General features: G+C 52.0%; 1 protein-coding gene across 3 annotated transcripts in view; it reads right to left on the bottom strand.

The window, feature by feature from the left end:
• Positions 1–23,259, bottom strand: part of SPTBN4 (spectrin beta, non-erythrocytic 4) — a 95,535-nt gene that overhangs the window by 1,593 nt on the left and 70,683 nt on the right. For all 3 annotated transcript variants that reach the window (XM_049787129.1, XM_049787131.1, XM_049787130.1), the window contains 15 exons: positions 18,180–18,404; positions 16,300–16,389; positions 14,430–14,708; positions 14,195–14,325; positions 12,526–12,730; positions 9,624–10,004; positions 9,042–9,286; positions 7,322–7,460; positions 7,158–7,242; positions 6,492–6,688; positions 4,450–5,093; positions 4,049–4,118; positions 3,052–3,344; positions 1,835–2,008; positions 1,648–1,690 (listed from right to left, as the gene is read on the bottom strand). In XM_049787129.1, the coding sequence (XP_049643086.1) occupies positions 1,648–1,690; positions 1,835–2,008; positions 3,052–3,344; positions 4,049–4,118; positions 4,450–5,093; positions 6,492–6,688; positions 7,158–7,242; positions 7,322–7,460; positions 9,042–9,286; positions 9,624–10,004; positions 12,526–12,730; positions 14,195–14,325; positions 14,430–14,708; positions 16,300–16,389; positions 18,180–18,404 (3,201 nt within the window). The remainder of the gene's footprint in view (positions 1–1,647; positions 1,691–1,834; positions 2,009–3,051; positions 3,345–4,048; positions 4,119–4,449; positions 5,094–6,491; positions 6,689–7,157; positions 7,243–7,321; positions 7,461–9,041; positions 9,287–9,623; positions 10,005–12,525; positions 12,731–14,194; positions 14,326–14,429; positions 14,709–16,299; positions 16,390–18,179; positions 18,405–23,259) is intronic.

Here is a 23,259-nt window from a genome sequence, read left to right as displayed (position 1 = left end):
TTTGGTTTTTGGGTCACACCAGGCAGTGCTCAGGGGTTACTCCTAGCTCTGTGCTCAGAAATTGCCCCTGACAGGCTCAGAGAACCATGTGTTCTGCCCAGGGCTGGCTGCATACAAAGCAAGCGCCTTACTGCTGTGCTATTACTCCAGCCCCTTGCCTCCCCTATCTATATTGATAACAGAGGATGCTGGAATCAGATGGACTTCTCAGAACTTCAGCTTCCTCATCTTTGATTGATTATTTAGTCACACCCTGCAGTGCTCAAGGATTACTTCTGGCTCTGGGAACCATATGGGAGGCCAGGGATGGAACCCAGGTCGGCTATGTGCAAGACAAGTTCCTTATCCTTATCTTTTAATAAAATTGCACGCAGGGGTCGGAGAGAGAGCACAGATGCATGGCTTGCATATGGTAAGCAATGGCTCCATCCCCGGCAATGCTTAAGGTCCACTGAGCCCAGCCAGGTATGGCCCATCATTGCATATGTGTAGAATGTTCCATTCTGGGCACTGTTCTAAGCAATTTTATGGATTGATTCACTTAATCTTGCAGAAAAGGATTAAATCTAATTCCCAACATAAAAACAAAGAAGGAAAATGGGGTCAGTATTAGCAGACAACTGCTGAGCATCTCGTTACCAGACCCTGTGTCACATACATGAATCAGCTTATTTCATTTTCACATCCTATGCTGGAAACTATCTTTTAATGGGACCTGCTATGTCAGGTTCAAACCCAGGGCCTCACATATGCTTGGTGACCTGCCCTTCAGGCCCTGGAAAGCTGTCTCCATTTTATTTTTATAAATTTATTTATTTGGGGGGTTTGGGCACACCCAGCAGAGCTCAGTGCTTATTCCTGGCTCTATGTTCATAGGTCGCTCCTGGTGGGTTTGAGGAACCATGTGGGACGCTGAGGATCAAACCTGGGCAGGTTTCATATAAGGGAATTACTCTACCCACTGTACTATACTATCACCCATAACCTGCACCACAAAGGAATCTTTTGTTTTTTTGTTGACTTTTTGTTTTGGTATTGCTCAGGGGATACTCCTGGCTCTGCACTCAGGAATTAATCCTAACAAAAGGAATATTTTTTCTTTTCTTTTCTTTTCCTTTTTTTTTGGGGGGGGGATGCCACACCCAGTGGTACTCAGAGGTAACTCCTAGTTCTGTACTCACTCCTGGCAAGCTCAGAGGACCAAATGTAATGCTGGGGATTGAACCGGAAGTCAGCAGCATGCAAGGAAATGCCCTACCCATTGTACTATCCCTCTGGCCCTTATGGGATCTTTCCTATGTATCACTGGAACCCGCCTTTCCTCACAACCCTGTCTTGGTCCCTTGGTGCCCTGGGAATCAAACTCCCAGATCTTCAGAATAGGCCAATGTATTCGGGGGCCCCTACATCCCTGTATTTTAAAATAAATGAATTCCCTCCTCTTCCCAGTCTCCCTGAGGGCCAAGGCAGTCATGCTGGCCTTTGTCCTGACACACACCCTCTGTCTGTGTTCCCTCTTCTACCCTCAATTAGTCAGGAACTTCCTCTGGGATCTCTCTGCACTTCTGGCCCTGGGAACTCCACTCCCAGCCCCAAACCCTGGCCTGAAGCCAGGCTGCTCAATGGTCCCTGATTCCCACATCTTACCTCATCCTTAGCCTGGAGAAGAAATTCACTGCCATCCTGGGTCCTGTAGGAAGGGGATACAGGATTGTGGGGTTTGGGGCAGGCCTTGACTCCCCCATCCCTGGGCTGAACCTTGGGGAGAGGTGGTCATTGCTGGAAGGGGGCAGAGTGCCTTGAATCCCTCCCCTTGCCGGCTGTGGGGGCTCACTGGAGTTTGAAGACATGCTTCTTCTTCTTGTAGTCACTAGCCACCTCGCTGGTGGCCTTGTGCAAGTTGAACAGAGGCTCCCCGCCGTGTGTGCCCCCGGATGCTGGGCCCTTGGAGTCCTTGTAGAAGCCGAGCTCCCCCTTGCTGAGCACGCAGTACAGGCTCACCCACGACCTGGGCCACAAGAGGGTGAGAGACTCAAGGCAAAACTGCAAGGCTCCACTTGCCAGGGCCATATACTCTGATGTGTTTCTTCAGGGCTGTCCCCAATAGTATGTCTCTGATTAGCAAAACTTTGCCCAAACAGGGCTTCTGGGGCTGCACTGGCCCTCTCTTACCCCCTTTAGGCTGAGTTCCCTGGAAGCCTTCCACTTATGCATGGTCCTCCCCAACCTTCCAAACTCCTCCTCCTCCTACCCCACCCAGCACACCCCAACAGATCTTTACACTCCCACCCAGTCAGATTTTATTAGTCAGACATGCAGGATCCTAGCCTCCCCCAAAGTCCCAAATCAGGAGGTACATTTTTTCACAAGCAAAATACGACAAGGTGTCTGGGCTCGTTTCCAACTTCGCATCAACACTGGGAGAAAAGACCCCCAGGTTGAACCTGTCTGCCCATTTATTGGGCCTCAGTCTCGCTCCAAGGATGAGCCAATATGTCCCCTCACAATTTCTTAACCCCGTGTCTCCCCACAATTTCCAAGGGTTCAGGAACCTCGGGCCTAAATGCACGAGTAAATGCATCACCTTTAGACCCCCATTTGGAAATCTATTGGTGGTACCTCCCACCTGCCCTGCCTGATTTGGGGCTCTTCCCAAAACTTCTAGAGGCGTCCTCACCCCACCAACTAGCTATATGTCCTCTCCAGTGGGCTCCAACTCACAAAATCACTGGATTTCTCTAGACTTCACATGCAGTTTGCTATTGGCTCTAGGTAACCCCTAGGGCGGTTGCAGCGAGATTCAGGACCCCATTTTTTTTTTCCAAGTTGGAACATGATCTCACGTTGCAGCCCGCAAGTCAAAAGCAATGACTGCTATCCACAGTTTGGAGAAGGCTCCAGTCCAGTTGAAGCCCCGCCCCTCTCTGCCCCATCCTTCTTCAGCCTGTGCCCCGATTGGACGTCCTGCAGTCTTAGTCCCACCCCCAGCTAGGCACTACGCGCTCATTGGACGTCGAGCCGGGAGGCCCCGCCCCTTAACCGCCCGCTCACCGGTTGGACGACTTGCGGTTCGCGTCGAGCTCGCGCTTGCGCAGCAGGAAGCCCTCGTGCTGCACCGTGTGTGTGGGCGGGGCCGGCGGCGCGGGGGCGGAGCCTCCCTGGGCTGGGGCGGAGCGAGAGCGCCGGCTGCCCCCGCCCTCGCCGCCTTCTCGGGGCCGTGGCCGCCGTCGTGGCTTGGGTCGGTCCCTGGCCCGCGGCCGGTCGGGCCGGGGCGTCCGATCGGGCGGCTCCAGCCCGTTGGGCAGGCGGCCCGGGGGAAGCTCGCGAGGCTGTGGCAGCGACGGCTGTGTTGGAGGGAGGGGAGAGAAAGAGAGAGGGAGAGAGGGGTGCTGGGTGCTGTGCACAGGGACCTGCAGGGCCTCCTCCTTTGCAGGGGCTGGAAGCAGAATTTTTTTTTTTTGGTTTTGGGGTCACACCCGGCAGCGCTCAGGGGTTCCTCCTGGCTCTGCGCTCAGGAATCGCCCCTGGCAGGCGAGGGGGATCATATGGGATACTAGGAATCGAGCCACCTGGGTTGGCAGCATGCGACTGCCCTACCACTGTGCTATCTCTCTGGTTCCCCCAAGAGTAATTTTTTTGTTTGTTTGATTTTTGGGTCACACCCGGCAGTATTCAGGGGTTACTCCTGACACTGCACTCAGGAATCATCCCTGGCAGGCTCTAGGGAGGACCATATGGGATGCTGGGATTCAAACCACCGTCCTTCTGCAATGCAAGACAAATGCCCTACCTCCATCCTATCTCTCCGGCCTCCTGGAAGCAGATTCTTTTTATTTTTATTTATTTATTTATTTATTTATTTATTTATTTTTGGTTTTTGGGCCACACCCAGCGGTGCTCAGGGGTTACTCCTGGCTGTCTGCTCAGAAATAGCTCCTGGCAGGCACGGGGGACCATATGGGACACCGGGATTCGAACCAACCACCTTTGGTCGTGGATCGGCTGCTTGCTGAGACTCCTGCTCTCAGATGAGGGGGACCCAACTTACCCCAGCAGGGAGCCCAGGGCCCGCTTCTTTTTCCTGCAGCTGCTCCACAATGTCCGCCAAGGTGGCCTTCCTGGGGGTGGAGGGCAGCAATGGGACAGAAATGACCCAGTGGGACTCTGGGGTGCCTTTCCCAGGTGACTTCACCCCAGTACAGAAACTGAGGGCCTAGCAGACAGGTGCCTTCTCAAGTCCACCCCAAATAATCAGTGTTGGGTTAGAGCTCGGCCGAGCACTGGTGCCTGGAGTAAAGCCCTGACCCCTTAGAACAACAGCCTCTGCGGGCCACATCTCCTGCCCACATCCAGCCTCAGTTTACCCCTCTGCAGAGTGGGTCTCACGAGCCCTTTGGCAGTTCAGAGCCCCGGAGATCCTCTCCCTTGTTCCCCCATAGGCCTACTCACCCCTTGACCAGCTCTCCCCGGACGGGCGTCTCCTGCTCGCTGGACTCTTGTCGCTCCAACCTCCGTTCCCGCCGCTCCCGTCGCCTCTCCATCTGTTCGTAGCGGCCTAGCGTCAAGCTGTGAGCCGCCTCATGCTCCGCAGACTCTTGTCGCTCTGACCTCCGTCTCCGCGCAGTCTCCTCGGGTTGATCCACCGATTCTTGCCGCTCGGGCCGCCGCCTCCTGGGCAGCTCCTCCGCGCGATGATGCTCGGCCGACTCCTGGCGCTCCGGCCGCACTCGGACCTGCTCCACCACGGCCGGAGGAGGCCCCGGGGCCTCGGGAGCGGCCTCGGGGGCGGCCGCTGACGGCTGCGGCGGCGGGGTCGTGGGCTCCACTCGCACCGGGACCTCGGGCAGCCGGTCGATGCGCGGCTGCAGGCGCTCGGGCTTGAGCTCCTGGCGCACGTACCCCACCCGGGTCCGCACCTCGGCCGACAGCGTGTCGGAGGCCCGGCGGGCCAGGGGCTCCAAGGCCCGCTCGTAGCTCGCCGGCCGCAACAGGGGCGCGGCCTTGGCGGCCAGGTCCGCGGGGTCTCCGAAGAACTTGCGCCCCAGCAAAGGCGTGGGCGGCTGCTTGCTCTGCTCGGCCTTGAGCTTCTCGATCTGGGCAGGAGGAGCAGAGTCAATATAAGAGGCTTTGGGCCGCAATGACAGACAGCAGGGAGGACGCTTAGCTTGCAGAAAGCCACCCCGGATTGGATTCAATTCTCAGCACCCAGTATGGTCTCCCGAGCCCAGCCAGGAGTAACCCCTAAGCATCGCCGATGTGGCCCAAAAACTTGGGGGAGGGGGGTGCAGAGCTATAGTACAGTGGAGAAGGCGCTTGCCTTGCACCCAGCCAACCTGGGCTCTATCCCTGGCATCCCATATGGTTTACTGAGCCCACCAAGAGTAATTACTTAATGCAGAGCAAGGAGTAACATCTGAGTACCTATGGGTATATGGCCCTGCCCAAAATGATAGGGCAAGGAAGACTCACTCGGGCCTCTTGTCTGCCCAGCACCCACTTTGTATCTAGTAGCAAGAAAGCAATGCTGGCCAGGCCTTGTGCCCCAGTCTGCTCTCTGCCAGAAACTTAATTTCTGTCTTCTCTTACAAGTACCTAGTTATCTTTTTGTTTTGTTTTTGGGCCACACCCTGCGGTGCTCAGGCTCTGTGCTCAGAAACTGCTCCTGGCAGGCACGGAGGACCATATGGGATGCCAGGAATCGAACTCAGCTCCATCCTGGGTTGGCCACGCGCAAGGCAAATGCCCTGCTGCTGTGCTTTCGCTCCGGCCCTCAATACCTAGTTCTTTAAGAACGAACTAAATCAGTACTTTCTCTTTGCAAGAAAATGTCTTCTATGTATATATATTATATTCACACCGTGCTCAGTATGCCACCGTGGTGTGCAAGGAAAGGCCTTCACTCCTAGACCATCTCCCCAGGTCTCGCTTTTCCTTCCTTTTCTTTTACTTCAGTGGCAAGGAACTGAACTCAGGATCTCACACATGAAGCCAAGCCCCACCATTCCTTGTACGAATTCCAAGCCCACTATTTCTTTTACTAATTTCTTTTTTCATTTTGGGCCACCACCCAGTGCTCAGGGCTCACTTCTGGCTCTGGTTCTGTGCTCAGGGGACCATATGAAATACCAGGGATCAAGCACTGGTCGATGAAGTGCAAGGTAAGCACCAGATTCCTTCCTTTTTTCCATTTTCATTTGTGTCTACCCTGATTTCGTGTTAGGCACTGTACTGCACTTTTATTTCTCCAGTCCTAAATTCCTTGTTGTTCATTTCATTTCCCTATCGCCTAAAGCCCCTACCTCAGCACCTCCACCTTGATCCCACTGGCCCTTGTTCTGATTAGTACCTGTCCCAGGCCAGAACAACCCTGGCCCTCCCCAGTCTCTTGGGCTGAATCATGGGCTGAGATCACTCAGCAGGGCCTATCTGTTAGGAAGGGAGGAGGACCGGGAGTCTGGGAGAGGGTTCTGGGCCAGACGTGGGGTGCTGACCGTGGTCAGGCGCCGCAGAGAGCTGAACCTCTCTTCCCAGGCCGCGGCTGCTTTTCGGAAGGCCTCGTGTCGCCGGATAAGCTGTTCCACCTCATCCACACTGCTGCCTAGCTCTGCACTCTGCAGTATGGGCTCCTGCGCCGTGAGCCAGGCGTCTGCCACTACTGCCTCCTGGGCAAACTGGTGTACCTCCAGCACTAAGGGGACACAGGAGAAGGGGGCTGGGGCTTGTGGGGACTGCTCGGGCGGGGCTCTTTCCTCCATGTGGATACACACTCGCACACACAGACATGCATACATACAGACACATGCATGCAAATACAAACACCGGCATGCACACGTGGACAGGTGTGGACACAGTCACACATGCAAATACAGACACATGCGCACACATTTGTGAATATAGACATTAGCGTCCTCTATCCCAGCCCTGTCACCCTTGGACTCCTCAGGAATGAGAGGGCCCTGGGCGATTTCTGAGGGTGTCCTGTGTCCTCCTAGCTGGCATGAGGCCTTCTGTGGTGACAGTCCGCCCCCTCACCTAGACCTTCACACCCACTGCCAGACACCATTGAGAGACGCAGGACACATGTCACCCTTGGGGACTTTCAGGATTGGAGGGTGCATGTCGAGAGCCCTTCAGCCATGGAGATGGACCCCACTCACTCTGCTGCAGCCATCCCCAGTGGCGGTCCCACTTCTCCGACACCTCCTCCTTCCTGGTTCTCAGCTTGTCCAGTTGTGCCTGGATCTGGGAGGGAGGGAGAAGGATCAGTGCAGGCTCCCACCCCACAGCATGAATCGGGAGGGAGACCCTGTGCCCCACGTACCTCGTCGGCCATGGCGCTCTTGTTGAGCAGCAGAGAGTGTCCCAGCTCCTGGCAGGCTGTCAGCTCGGGCTCCCTTGCTTCCAGCTCTGTCTTCAGGCCCTGGTGGTAGTTCATGAGCACCTCCACCGAGGACACATCCCTGCAATGGGCAGCAGACCAGGATCTGAGCCCCGGGCATGGGCTAGGCAGCCTCCCTGGGCCAGTCCCACAAGAGCCCCAGAGCAGTGGCCAAGGTTCCAAGCCATTGGGACACTTCCTGTGACCACATTGTGTGGCTCCACTGGTTCTATGTTCCCCTGAGATGCTAAAAAGTCACACTTTGGAGAGTCTAACCTAGGATTTCACAGAACAAGTTTACTTTAGCTTTGCAGCAGACAGTGCCAATATATGTGCCCCGTCCTTAAACCCCCCCTCCCCGACATCCCTCTTCTCAGGCATGGATCAACTTCTGCTAAGTCTGTGCCACCAATATGATAGGAAAGGAGCCAATGCTATCCGGCTTGTGTGAAGTGAGGTGCATTGAGCTATAATAAAGATGCATGTTGAAGGCAGAGCAGGGAAGGTATTTTCCTTACACAGGGCCTACCCAGGTTGGATCCCTCGCATCCCATATAACCCCCTGATCCCACCAAGAGTGATCCATGAATGCAGAGCTAGGAGTGAACCCTGAACACTGCCAGGCGTGGCCCCTAAATAAAACAAAAAGTATGTTTTTGGACTTTGATGCTCTTAGCCTAGGAAAGATCTCTCAAATTTTATACCGATTATTTTTTAAATTTTGTTTTGTTTTCAGGCTACGCCTAGTGATGTTTAAGGACTCCTGATGCTGTGCTCCTATTCCTATCTCTCTGGCCCATGGTTGGGGATGTTAAGGAGGGGCTGGAGCAAAAGGGAGCAGCAGGGAAGGTACTAGCCTCACACATAACCAACCCAGGTTTGATCCCCAACACCCTGAGCACCTTCAGGAGAGATCCCTGAGCATCATTGGGTGAAGGCCCTCAAAAAGCAAAAATAAAAAGGTTGATGAACAATGGACAACCAAAACCACAAAGAGAACCCCAGCCCAGCCCTCCTGACACTGTCCTGGCTTCAGTCTATCCCAGGGTTTGCCAGACACCCAGGGGGCCAGTAGTGGGCACCTGGGAAGAAAAGAAGGCAGGAAGTTGGTGCTGGAGTGATTAGCACAGCAGGGAGGGTGTTTGCCTTGTACACAGCCAACCTGTGTTCGATCTTCGGCATCCCACCTTATCCCCTGAACCTGCCAAGAATGATTTCTGAACATAGAGCCAGAAGTCACCCCTGAGTGCCAATGGGTGTGACCAAAAAACAAAAAAACAAAAAAAAAAAAAGAAGGCAGAAAGATGACCCATTTCTAAACCCCCTGGTGCCAGGCCTGCCAGAAAGTGTTTAGAGTCTAGTACTGCAAGTTCTATTCTTTTTTGTTTGTTTTGTTTAATTTTATTTGTTTTTGTTTTGTATACCCAGTGGTGTTCAGAGGTTACTTCTGCACTCAGAAATCACTCCTGGCTGGCTCAGGGGACCATACGGGATAATGAAATTGCACTCGGGTCATCGACGTGCAAAGCAAATGTCCTACCCGATGTATTATCGCTCTGACCCCTGGTATTGTGACTTCTTCAAGGAATGGAAAGAAGTGTGTGAGGGTGGAGGGGGAGTAAGGAGGGGACAAGTTGGAAGCCTGAAGAGGGCTGAGGGGCACCTGGGTTTGTCAGCAGCCCCGATCTGGCCCGCGATGCCGTCCATCCAGGAGAGCAGGTCCCGGGCCTGGCTGTGGAAGCGCAGGGCGTCGGCCGTGGAACTGACATGCAGCCTCGCATCCTCGCAGGCGGCCAGTAGCTCCTTCCAGCCCTGCAGCACCTCCTGCTCCCGGCTGGCGATGGCCTCCGCATGTTCCCCCGCATACACGGTCCTCAGTTGTGCCGCCCCCTCCTGCAGCTGCCGCACCTGCCAAGAAGAGGGGCACACTCAGGGACTGGGCCAGTCTGAATAGGTCGGGAGGGGTGTCTGTGGGACTCAGCGGTTACTCCTGGCTCTGCACTCAGGAATCACTCCTGGTAGAGCCCAGGACCATATGGGATGCCGAGGATTGAACCCCAGCTGGTCGTATGCAAGGCAAGCTTCTTCCCTGCTGTCCTATTGCTCTGGCCTGGCATTTCCTTCCTTCCTATCCTACCATGGGCTTTTTCTCTCTCTCCCCAGGCCCTGACCTGCTCTCCAGCCTGCCTTTTGCTGGCTCTGCTGCCCAACACCCCGTCTTGGCCCCACCCTCCAGCGGCCCCACCTGGGACACGAGAAGCTGCAGGTCATGCTCGAAGGCACGCAGCGTTCGCTGCATGGAGCTGGCACTGGGTCTGGGCTCTGGGGGTGCAGTCAGGCGGGGCAGCCGCCTGCGCTTCTCCTCTATCTGTCCCTGCAGCTCTCGAGCATCGCTGAAGAACTTATGCAGCTCCCGGGAGGCAGCCAGCAGCTGTGCCCGCGTGCCCATCAGCTCGAGCAGCTCGGCCCATGACTCGTTTAGCCCGTCCTTCCACTCGGCCATGGTGGCCGCTGCCGTGTGGCCACACTCGATGAGCTCGTCCACCATCTGGTTCACGGCTGCCAGCCTCTCCCGCCCTGCTGTGCCCGTCTCGCTGGCGAACTCAGAGAACTTCTCCTGCAGCACCTGGCACCAGGTAGGGGAAGGACACAGCATGGGTGAAATACGGCCCTGTGAGCTCCCCTTCAGGGCATGCCTGAACCCCCCCTTTTCTATTGGTTGTAGGGCCAATCTTGGGGCGCTCAAGGCTTACTCCTGGCACTGTGCTCAGGGATCACTCCTGAGAGGCTCAGAGGACCATAGAGAGTGCTGGGGATTGGACCCAGGTTGGACCCATGCAAGGCAAATGCCTTGTGCTGCACTATCACTATGGCCCTTCTTTCTTTCTTTTTTTACTTTTTTTTTTGGGGGGGGGGGCACATTCAGCAGCACTCAGGGGTTACTCCTGGCTCTGTGCTCAGAAATTGCTCCTGGCTCAGGGGACCATATGGGATCTGGGGATCAAACCTGTGTCTTTCCTGGGTCAGCCACATGCAAGGCAAACGCCCTACAGCTATGCTACCACTCCCACCCCTCCCAAATCCCATTGGGGCAGGAAAAAGAAACTGTAATGATGGTTATCCTGAGGGAAAAAAAGGTTGCTCTGGATTTTCTCTAAGTGGTCTTAGATTGTCCTTAAGATAGACCATCACTTGACCCCCCAAATCCTATGATATAATACTTTGGCTTTTTTGGGGGCCACATTTAGCTGTGCTCAATGCTTATTCCTGGCTCAGGTATCACTCCTGATGGGCTTGGGGAGACCATACAGGATGTCAGGGGTCAAACCTGGGTCAGCTGCATGCAAAGTAAGTATCGTATCTACTGTACTATCTCTCCAACCCTTCTTATTCACTCTGAGAACACTCAGGGAACTGCAGGTCATCAAGGGCAGGCATATCTGAAAAGTCATTTAGTAGCTGAAAGATGTGACTTTACAGCATTCCCTTGTTGCATTCCCTTCTAGAGTTACAGTGCTGAAAATGGTAGTTGCTGCCCAGGTCAAACAATAGGGCTGGATACAGGGGCCAGTGGCCCATAAAGAGTGCTGAATTTCTTTTTATTTTTTTTTCTTTTTCTTTCTTTTTTTTTTTTTTTTTTTGTTTTTGGGCCACACCCGGTGACGCTCAGGGGTTACTCCTGGCTATGCGCTCAGAAGTTGCTCCTGGCTTGGGGGACCATATGGGACACCAGGGGATCGAACCGAGATCCGTCCAAGGCTAGCGCAGGCAAGCACCTTACCTCTAGCGCCACCGCCCGGCCCCAGAGTGCTGAATTTCTACTGCACAAAAAATGCTGGGGCCGGTGAGGTGGCGCTAGAGGTAAGGTGTCTGTCTTGAAAGGGTAGCCAAGGAAGGACCACAGTTCGATCCTTCGGCGTCCCATATGGTCCCTCCCAAGCCAGGGACAATTTCTGAGCGCTTAGCCAGGAGTAACACCTGAGCGTCAAATGGGTGTGGCCCAAAACACCAAAAGAATAAATAAAAAATAAAAACAAAAAATGCAGAGTAATGCTGAACAAAAGGGTTTAAATGGGAATTCTTTTTTTTTGTTTTGTTTTGTTTTGTTTTTGGGCTACACCCAGCGGTGCTCAGGGGTTCCTCCTGGCTCTCTGCTCAGAAATAGCTCCTGGCAGGCTCGGGGGAACATATGGGACACCAGGATTCGAACCAACCACCTTTGGTCCATCGGCTGCTTGCAAGGCAAACGCCGCTGTGCTATCTCTCTGGGCCCTAAATGGGAATTCTTTTTTTTTTTTTTTTTTGATTTTTGGTTTTTGGACCACACCCGGCAGTGCTCAGGGGTCATTCCTGGCTGTCTGCTCAGAAATAGCTCCTGGCAGGCACGAGGGACCATATGGGACACCGGGATTCGAACCAACCACCTTTGGTCCTGGATTGGTTGCTTGCAAGGCAAACACCGCTGTGCTATCTCTCCGGGCCCCCTAAATGGGAATTCTTTAGTCATGGAGCACACCCGGGTGAACAAAGCATCCGAGACAAACCACAAAACATCTCAAACTCATGGATAGATGGATTTATCTCCCTCCATGAACTCTCCCTGGCACACAGAGAGGATCCAATTGAGAAAGACAAACTAATGCTGCATGGAAGAAAAAAAATTACCCCCGGAAGAAATTGAAGAAGCAAAACTTCTGGCCTGGGAGTAAACTCAGCCATAAAATAAATAGAAATATGGGACTGGAGTGATAGTACAGTGGGTAGGGCGCTTGCTTTTGAAAGAGTGGACCCGAATTTGATCTGCAGAATCCTAAATGATGGTCCCTAGAGAAAGCCAGGATTGATCCCTGAGCACTGCCGGGTACGATCCCCAAAACAATAAAAAGAAAAGACATATATATCCCCCACCCACCCAAAAAAAGTCGTCTCTGATTTCTGGTATTGCTTACTGAAATCACTGGAGCAGCTACCCCAGGAGGAAGAGTAAGAGACTGATGGTAACTAGCACCTTGACCTGAGGTGCACACTGGGAGGTGAGATGTGATTGACTTTTTATTCGACCAATAGGCTGAGCACTTGTACTTCAACTCGCCCAAAGCCTAGAACTGCTCCAGAGGCAGCAGATGGGAGAAATCGCCCATGCTCACCGTAACGTGCTCAAAGTCCTGGCCGAGTTCAGGGGAGCCCGCCACCACCTCTTTCTCGGCTATCCAGTGCTCCAGCTCGTCCACCTGGCGGCTGAGCTGGTACAGCCAGTACTGCTGCTCCAGGCGCACCCGCCGCTCCTCGCCCAGCTCCTTGAGCGCCACGTACAGTCGGTCCACCTGAGACTGTCGCCGGCTGATCTGCTCGCTGTTGGAGGGCGGGAAGGTCCTGATACCCCCTCCCAGGGATGGCCCCCTGGGGCTTCTAGGGGGTCCTGGAATTCTGTCTGGGTTGGGAGATCACATCTAACAGTCCTCTGGGGGTCACTCCTGGGGGTGTTTGGAGAACCAAGGGGTGATGGGGAGGGAATCTGGAGGCCTTCAAATTCCAAATTTAGGGGCTGCACTTCAGCCTTCTTTTTCGGAGAGGCATGCCAGGCAGTGCCCGGGAGAATATATAGGGTTCTGGGCATCAAACCTTGGTCTGTCGATTGCAAGACAAATGTCCTCTCCACTGGACTATAGGTCCGACCAGAACTTCAGCCTCTGAGCCATCTCTCTGGCCTGTTTTCTACAAGTCTAGGATCCCTTCAACTCAGTCCTTGTATCTGAGCATTTCTGGGCAGACTGCCTCCCCATTCTTTTTTTGTTTGTTTGTTCGTTTTGTTTTTGGGTCACACCCGGCACCGCTCCTGGCAGGCTCAGGGGACCATATGGATGTCGGGATTTGAACTACAGACCCTCTACATGGAAGGGTCTCCATGCTATCTCTCCAGCCCCTGCCTCCCCATTCTTGATAAGCTCTCTCATTCTAGTGACCTGGGGATTCCACTGCTCTCTATTTGGATCCTCAACTGGCCATACTTCTGGTCCCAATCCCCAGGACAGGGGTGGAAGTTAAGGGGACAAGGGTTCTAACTCTGTGCCCCTTTCCAGATCTCAGTCCTAGACCCAGCCTCCTAGACATGTCCCCAACCCAGAGAGATGGCATAAAGGAGCAGAGGCCAAGTATGGACCACAAACTTTTCCTTATACCCCTTCCCTGACCTGACCTCTTCCCTCCACAGTCCTGGAATCACCTCCTGGCCCTTCTCAACCAGCCTCTGAGAGAATCCCTGCAGTGTGTGTGTGTGTGTGTGTGTGTGTATTTTGGCACCTGGAGGTGTGTGAACACATGACCTTGGTTTTTGGTGATGTTTTGTTATTGGGGGGGCACACCCAGTGGTTCGTAACTCGGGAGTCACTCAAGGCTTTGCGCTCCGAAATTGCTCCTGGAAGGCTCAAAGGGACTATAAGGGATGCCGGGACTCAAACTCAGGCCATCCGCATGCAAGGCAAACACTCTACTCTCAGTGCTATTGCTCCCCCCTCCCCAGGGGCTTGGTTTTATGGTTTGTTTCTTTTTGGGGGAGACAGACCTCGCAATGTTCAGGAGTTACTTCTAGTTCTGAACTCAGGAATTAATTACACTTGGTGGTGCTCAGGGGACCATATGGGCCATGGAACCCGTGTAATTCGCATGCAAGGCAAGCACCCTCTTTGCTGTACCATTTCTCCAGGTCCCCACATAGCCTTTTGGGTGGGCCCTTTCTCCGCCAACCCAAACGTTAACTTCCGTTCCTGCGGGCCCATCCCTAAGATGCCCTACCCCTGGGCCCATGTCCCAGTTCACCTGTCCGGGTGGCCCATCTCCAGCAGCGCCCGGCACTGGCGCGACAGCTGCGCGATGCTTTCCTCATAGTTCTCCACGCCCTGCTCCAGCTGCAGGTGTTTCTTGAGCAGCTGCAGCGTGCTCTGCTCGTCCTGGGGGACACGGAGCCCGCAGTGAGGCTGCAGCGGCGAGCGCCCCGGCTCCGGCGCCCCGCGCCCCAGGCCCTGGCCCTCCGCCCGCCCCAGCGCGGGCGCACCTTGCCCTTGTCCTCACTCATCATGAGCAGCTCCTGCTCGCCCAGCCACGCCTCCACCTCGGCCACGTCGAAGTAGTACTGCTCCACCTGGAAGGCGGCGTCCAGCATCTGCTGCCGCCGCTCGGCCGCCTCCTGCAGGCCGACCCAGGCGCTCTGCAGCTGCTCCTGGCCGTGGCGCACGGCCTCGGCGTCGGGGCTGCGGAGCGAGGCCAGCGCGCCCGCGCGCTCCAGCACCTCCTCCAGGCGCGGCCCATGGGCCTGGATCTCCCGTCGCAGGCCCTGGGGCAGGAGGAGAAGGTGTGGGTCTGGGGGTGAGCTGGGGACCCCCCCCCAACACTGTACAAGTATCCTTGCATGTTAACACGCACATACACACACAGGGTACCAGGATTCCTGCATGTTAAGGACAGCAGAACACACAATAACGCCCAAGGACTTGGCTTGAGAACAAATAGCTAGGATGGGGGTGGGAATGGGGGGGGGGGACAGGATTAGCATGTGGGAAGCTGACTCCCTAGAGATGGGGTGTGCTCTGAACCAAGACCCAGTTATGAGATACCCCCTAAATAGTGAAGCAGAGGCCTGAGAATCAGGCTGCTGGGGCACAGTTTATAGATAAAAACTGGGGGGGGGGACGTGGGGAGTGGGCGTTGGAGAAAGAGTACAGTGGGGAGGGCACTTTGCTTTGCTTGTGGTCCACTTATTTTCCATTCTCAGCACCCCAGATGGTCCCCAGGGCAACGCTGGGCATGATCCCTAAATGCAGAGCAGGGAGTAAGCCCTGAGCATTGATGGGTGTGGTTCGGCAACCAAAAAACGGAGGAAAAGAAAAAGAGCATCATTGTGAGAAGTGGGTGAGACCAGCTCCCCGCCCACTGCCCCTAGGTTCCTTCTGAGAGATTAGTAGAAGGGCAGGAATGAAATAGCCACTATAACCCCCAAAAGGCAGACATTCTTGGCACACAGAAACTCTTTTGATTTAATGTATTGGTTTCATCATCATGCTTACTATCATTGTTTTGTTGTTTTGGGGGGTCCTCACCCAGCAATGCTCGGAGGGCATTCATGGCAGTGCTCAAGGGACCATATAGTGCTGAGAATCAAAACCAATTCTCCTACATGTGCTCTACCATAAGCCCCATTCTCTGCTCTGTCCTCACAGTCTTGCCCATTACCAATGCTAAGAATGTCCCCTCAGATGTTACCCACCATGGGTTGTTTTCTATCTCTCAGAGAAAGTGTGCTCTTTTTTGTTTGTTTGTATTTATTTGTTGTTTTGTTTTAGGGCCACATATGCTCTGTATGCAAGGATTATTCCTGGCAGGCTCAGGGTACCATGTGGGATGTCAGGGATTGAACCCAAGTCAGTCTTGTATAAGGCTAGCATCCTCCCTGCTGCTGTATTATCTCTCTGGCCTTGCAAGTGTGTGTTCTAAACCACTCACTCCCTCACCCTCACTGTGGCGTCTGCTTCTATCTTTGTCTAGTGAGACATTATGGAGAGGTGGCTTTGCATTAGTCCAAAGTTTATGAACTGTTGCTAACATCTGGTGTGTTTCTGTGTGTTCAGAACTTATTTTCAGCTCTGTGCTCAGGGATCATTTCTGGCAGTACTCGGGGCCATATATGGTATAGGGAATAGAGCCCGGATTTCCCTGTTCAAGGCAAATGTTCTGCCCATTGTATTATCTTTCTGGCCCCCTCACTTAGTGTTCGGTTTTGCTTTTGCTTTTGTGTTACACCTGGAAGTGTTCAGAGCTCTGCTCTCAGATGCTCACGGATCTATATGGGATACTGTGGATTGAACCTGGGTTGGCTGCATGCAAGGCAATTTGCTCTACCCACTGTGCTATCTCTCTGGCCCTCTCACCTGGTTCTTTTTCATGTGCTGCTGCACAGCCTGCAGACCATTGCCTCGTTCTGTCTGCATGGCCAGTGGCAGTCGCTCCTGAACCCATGCCTGGAGAGGATCAGGAAGCAGGTTAGCAGGAGAATGTACTCCAGGACTCCAAATCAAGTATAAGTCACAGCACCCCAGGGCCTCTGCATGCCTTGGCTGAGCACAGGAGCAGCTTCATGCTGGCTCTTCTCGGGCCTTGGCCATCTGTCGGTCCTGCTGCCGGTAAATCCCTTCCCCCTTTGCTCAGGAGACACCTGCTCAGGTATCTCAGCCCAGACACCTCCTTCCTCAGGAAACCCTCCCTGACTGCAGGCTTGGGTTAGTGACTTCCTCTGGCTTCTCAAAATTCCCCCATTCTCCCTCATCACAGCCCTAATACACCTGGGATTGTCACTTCCCCTTTGGGGTGCATTTCCCCTTTTGTGCTCTGAACCATCGAACTAGCTGTAACCTGTGATCCCAGCATCATGCAACCACAAAACTAGGCCCTGAGTTGGAACATGAATGAACCACCTAATGGATGAATGAATAAATGAATGAATGAACAAATCGGAAGTGAATGAGTGAGTGAGGATGGCTAAGTGGTGAATAAATGAGTAATAAGCTAATAAATAAGTGAAGAAAGGAGTAAAATCAGAGTCAGGTTTTGTTTTACTTAGCTTTGGGGCCACATCCAGTGGCACTCAGAGATTATTCCTGGTGGGCTATGAAGACCACATGAGGTGCTTGGGATTGAATCTGGGTTGACCACTTTTGTTCTGGCCCCAAGGCAGAGACTTTGACCAAATGATTTTGTGACTATATCAATGAATGGCTGAAAATGACTAAAAGAACCTCAGGGTTCGAGAGATAGCCCAGGAGGAAGGTATCTGCCTTACTTGCAGCTGACCTTTGCTCCACCACCCCCAGCATCATAAGTGCTCCCTGAGCACTTGCAGAGGTCTCAAGCACAGAGCCAGAAGCTGATCCTAAGACACTAAGCACCCTACTCCGTGTCTCATGTACCCTTCAATAATTTTTTTATTTTAGGGTTTTTTGGAGGTGGGGTCACACCTGGCAGAAATCAGGACTTACTCCTGGCTCTGTGCTCAGGGATCAATCTTGGCAGGGCTCCCCATATGTGGATCAAACCCAGATCTTGTCACATGCAAGAAAAGTGTCAAACCCACTGTTCTTGGCTCCAGCCCCAAGAATCTTGAAATATTTTCCCTGGTGCTCAGGGTTTACTGCTGGCTCTTTGCTCTGGGGATCACATGGGGTTCTGGGGTTTGAAACAGGGGCAGCTCTGTACAAGATAAATGCTCTTTCTGCTGTAACTGCCCAATCTTACAGACACCCCCCCAAGAAACTTGAATTGTTAAATAAATAAATATGAAAACGTGATTGAGGGGCCCTGTGATAGCACAGAGGTAGGACATTTGCCTTGCACGAGGCTGACCCAGACAGACCCGGGTTCGATTCCTGGTATCCCATATGGTCCCCGGAGCCTGCCAGGAGCGATTTTCTGAGTGCAGAGCCAGGAGTAATACCTGAGCACTGCAGGGTGTGACCCAAAAACAAACAAACAAAAAGTGAATGAATGAATGGATGGATGGATGGATGGATGGATGAGTGAATGGATGAATACGTAAGTGAAGAAGGGATGAATGGTTTAAGTCTTGAGATCCTCAGCAGTCTGTATCCATGAATTTGGTCCCAAGGCCTTGCCCTTCCCCAGACCCTGCCTCCTGTAGCCGACCTCAAACTCCGGCCCTTTCGCACACCTCCACCTTTCCAGGCCCGGGCCCCCACTCAGGCCTCCCCAGCCTCTGGCCTCACGCCCCGGCCTGGCTCCCGGCACCCGTTCTCACCAGCTCGTCGTCCAGGTCGTGCGCCACCTGGTGCAGCTCCTTGGAGGCGAGCAGCAGCCGGCGGCGCTCCTGCAGGGGCTCGAGCAGGCGCACCAGGCGCTCGCCCACCGCGTTCTGCTTCTCGCCCACCAGCTCCTTACTGGCCGGCTCCAGGGGCAGCGCCGCCGTCTGTGCCTGCAACTCGCCCACCTCGCGGTACCACTCCTCCACCTGCGACTCCATCGACTGCGGGAACAGGGGCAGGGTCAGCGGGCCCCACCCTCCCTCTCCGTGATGACCTTTATTTATTTATGTATTTGTTTTTGGTTTTGGGGCCACACCCGGCTGTGCTTAGGGGTTGCTCCTGGCAGGCTCGGGGGGGGGGGGTACCATATGGGATGCCGGGGATCGAATCCAGGTCTGTCCCAGGTCGGCCCCGGGCAAGACAAACATCCTATGCTGTGCTATCTCTCCGGCCCCCATGACGACCCTCAATGTGACAGCGAACCCTTCTCTGCGCCCCATCATTCCGCTCTTCCCTGATGCATCCCTCTCCTGACACTGCCCTTCTGTCCTAAGCCAGTTCCTGCGCTGGCACCTTTGCCCTTGCTATTCCCCCTGCCCCAGGTATTTTCTTTCTAGCTAATCGATGTTAGCTAAAACATCATCTCAACGAGGCTTACTTGAACCCCCTGGACTAAAGGGGGCAGTTATATCTTTAATTCTAAGAATAATTCTGCAAAGTTGGTGATGTCTTTGTTTTACAGGGGAGGAAACTCGGGCCTGGTACTTAATTTGTCAAGAGCAGACCTTGGCAAGTACAAAGCTATAGTGATTTATGGTTGGTGTGCAGAGGGACAGAGGGACAGGCAGGAAGCACAAAGGCAGTCCCAGTGACACAGATAGTTCGGATATATAATAAATGCTCGTCTCATCTCCCAGGAAAAGTTTCAATGAATGGTCATGGGCCAATTGGCCAACCAATTTAGCTGGCTCCTGGCTCTTGATGCTGTGAGCAATTCCAGATGGAGTCAAGATTTAAATGGACTAAGTAAATCCATAAGGCGAGAGAAGAAAACCTGGGCAAATGATTTTATAATCTTGGAAATGGAGAAAATCTTTCGAAGCATAAAAACCATGAAGGAAAATTTGACCCAGGGGGCGGAGAGATTTTCTTTTAATTACATCAGTAGAAAGAAAATTTTAGATGTCGTTAGAAGCTAAATGACACACTGAAAGAAAACAATTAAAAGTTAATACGTATTAGAGCAAGGAGTCAGTTTCTAAAACAATAAAATATTCCCTTTCATCTGTACTGAGCTAGCACCATTGAAACAGCTCTGCCTTTACTTGTGTGCAAAAGTTTTGTTCTAGGCTTTTTTTTTTCTTCTTTTGTGCTATGCCTGGAAATGTTTAGGGTTTATTCCTGATTTGATGTCCCTTGAGCATAGAATCTATCACTCCTGGTAGTGTTTGGGTATATTTGCAGTGCTAGGGAAGGAACCAGGATTGACCATGTTGCAAGGCAAGTGCCTTAACTCTTGTGCTATCTCTCTGGTTCTTTATTTGCACTTGGTTTATTGAGTCTACTCTGTGTGTATGTGTATGTGCCACACCTGGCATCACTCAAGATGGCAGGCTCAGTAGACCATATGGGATGCTGGGGATCAAACCCGAATTGAACCAGGCAAAAACCCTACCTGCTGTGCTATTGCTCTGGCCCAGGCTACTGTTCCTTGCTTTTAGAATGTCAGTTTCCTGAGTGCAAGGTTTGTGTCCATTCACCCTGAACTCCTCACTGCCTTCATAAGAAAGTGTCTGGCATATAGTCAGGCTTTGATTATAATTTGGTCAATGCACCAGTGAATCACATCAGCCAAGGAAAAGCCTGCCCTAGAGGGACATGAGTGTCAGATGTGAAGAGGCCACACACAGACAAATAAGCACATGAAAACATACCCAGGCTTGCTAATCATTAGCAAATACAAACAGGATATTAATCAGATTGGCAAAAATCTAAAGATCAACACAGCAGGTAGGGTGTTTGCCTTGCATGCAGCCAACTCGGGTTCGATTTCCTGCATTCCATATGGTCCCCTGATTTATTTTATTTTCTTTTTTTTTGGTTTTGGTTTTGGGGTCATACCCGGCAGCGCTCAGGAGTTACTCCTGGCTCTACACTCAGAAATTGCTCCTGGCAGGCTCAGGGGACCATATGGGATGCCGGGATTTGAATCACTGTCATTCTGCATGCAAGGCCAACACCCTACCTTCATGCTATCTCTCGAGCCCTAGGAGTGATTTCTAAGTGCAGAGCCAGTAGTAACTCCTGAATACCTTTGCATGTGTCTCCCCCCCCCCCCCGCAAAAAAAAAAAAAACACAAAAGAATATTAAAATCAATTGTCCTGAATGCTCACAAATATGCACATTGAGTCACTCTCCGTGGGGATGTAAATTAGATAAACCATTGGGAAAATAAGCTGATAGATCCTTTCAAAGTGCAAAATGTACATATGTGGATCCAGTACCTGAAAATTATTTTCTAGCAAGACATCCTGGCACATAGGCATGTGTTATATATGAAAGCATTTTCATTATCTCTGCCTGTTGTCCCATCTTCTACCTTCCAGGTGGGGGCGCTGTTGAGAGCCTAATAAATAGTTTGGGAGCAAGGTCCTTGGGGTCTTTTAGTAGAGTTTACTAGCTGGCTCCAGGTGTTTTTTGGAGCTGCTGGAAGACTGACAAAGGACTCTGCATCTGATCTTCTTACCCCTTTACCCTCCTTCTGTGTGGATTATTTGCTGCAAATAAATATTACCACGATCTCCTCCCTCCCAAGGGGATAGGGGAATGGGAATCAATTTCTCATTCTGGGAGCTCTTTGAGGATCCATCGATAACCAATCAAGGTGTAAACAGGACCCCACAGGCATGAAGATGTTTGATCCTAGGAACTCATGGCAGTCTAGATAATTGTCTGAGAATCTCACTGGAGTGGCTTTTTATCATGAGAAAAAGTGGGAAGCAGAGTCAAAATCCCACCAAGAACGAAATGGTTAAACATCTCCACATCTGAATGGAATAATAGCCAAGGATTAATGCTAAGAGGAAAAAGTAATTTAGGGCATACGTATGAAAATGTATTCGTAGTCGGTTGCACATGCATAAAAATTCCTTGACGAAAACAAGAAACCAGTCACAGATGGTACCTATTGAGAACTCAAAATTCAGCCAATGGGGGAGACAGAGATGAAGGAGACATTTTTCACATAGGGTTGCTTGTTTGTAACAAATTAAAAAAAATAATGTTTAATGTCTGAATCATAGATCTATTTACTCAAGAATTTAATTAAGGGGCTGAAGAGATGGTACATACAGCGGGCAGGGTGCTTGCCTTGCATGCAGCCAACCTGAGTTGGATCCCAGCATCCCATATGGTCCCCCAAACACCACCAGGAGTGAGCCCTGAGCACCACGGGAGCAGGCCCGAAGTCAAACAGAAAGAATGGAACATGAAAAATCCAAATAGAACATACAATGAAAAAAAATCCATGTATGCACATGCAAAATGCCTAGGAAGTGGTCTGGAGCCATGTACAACCAACGAACTAATGATTAAGGCTCCCGATGGGGTGTGGACTGAAAGATGCATCGAAGGGAAATTTCATATCTTACTGAAGACTTCTCCATTGGTTAGACCTTTCACCAAGAGAATATATTCATATATTATGTTTATGATTCTAAACAGATGGCAAGAGCTAGAAAACAAAACAATAGTCATGGGATTAAGTAGTAACAGATTCTAGCCAAAGACTGCAACCCAAAACTCAAGCAACGAGTCAAGATTTTTACTTCCAAGGTCGAATAGGGCGGAGCAATTGGTTTTGTTGCCTCAACTGTTACCCCTTCTTCTACCAGCACCTTAAATCTCCATCCAGGTCTTGAACTTCCAGAAAGACCAAACCTCGTTGGTCACATGATTCAACCCTGTCCAATCAGAAACCCTGAAATCTCTCTTGCCAAGGATTGGGTCAGGAAGATCATGCTAATTTAAGGGAACCAATGAAAACACTCCCTGCTTCTTGGGGTGCTAATGAGCCCTTAAAGACCACCAATAGTCATGTGACTCAGGCCTGACCAATCAGATCATTAAAACAGCCTTCCAAAAACTCATGCTCCTTTTACTGGAAAATAGTTGAGCTCGGAAAGGGTGCTCTATTTCTCAAGGAATATATTTGAGATGATGGTAGAAGTCCGCCTCAGGTGTTAGGGACCATTTTGCTATCAGGCACTGCAGCAAACACAGGGGGAGAGTGAATCCAGAAAGGCAGATTCCTGAGGATGTAATTTGCGTCATTGGATCCAGTGACCCCCAGAGATGGACCCACCCTGCATTCTTCAGCCACGTGAGCAGACGATAATGACCCTTTTTAGCCAAGTTTGAAATGTTGTGAACAACATCCCAGAGTCTCTGTTGATACGAATTATAATCTATAGAAGTCATAAAAAGGCTTAGTAAAAAAAGGCATACTTAGCAAGGCAAAACCATAGAAGGTGGAAAATTGTGAAAAGGAATTAGGGCAGGAATGCTAGTGCAGCGGGTAGGGTGCTTGCCATGCATGAAGCAGACCGGAGTATGACCCCAAGGCACCACATAGGGGCTTTGGAGTTTATAGTCTTTTCCAAAGGATGTCTGAAACTTTTTTGTTAGGAGGAGTCACACCTGGCAATGCTCCACAGTTACTCCTGCCTCTGAACTCAGGGTTACACCTGGCAGGGCTAGGAAGACCATACAGGATGCTGGGGATTGAACCTGGGTTAGCTGCATACAAGGCAAACACCCTACCTACTGTACTATCACTCCAGCCCCCAAAGTTTCTATCTCTAAAATAGGAGTAGGACCTCCCAAGTGGTGCTCGGGGTTCAGGAGTCACTCTTTAGTAGTACACAGCCAACTAGGCTAGGCATTCAGTGATCTGGCCTAGTAAAGTGGTACTTCTTAGGGCCAGCAGTGTGCTGGGGTGGGGGTGGGTGTTGCCATGTGGTGCCAGAGATCAAGCTCAGGTCCTTGTATATGCAATGCATGGTCCCCCCAACCCC

This window comes from Suncus etruscus, chromosome 14, assembly GCF_024139225.1.
Source record: "Suncus etruscus isolate mSunEtr1 chromosome 14, mSunEtr1.pri.cur, whole genome shotgun sequence".
In the NCBI taxonomy this organism is placed as follows: Eukaryota; Metazoa; Chordata; class Mammalia; order Eulipotyphla; family Soricidae; genus Suncus; species Suncus etruscus.
The sequence above is the reverse complement of the archived record's forward strand: the minus strand, read 5'-3'. Positions and strand labels throughout refer to the sequence as shown.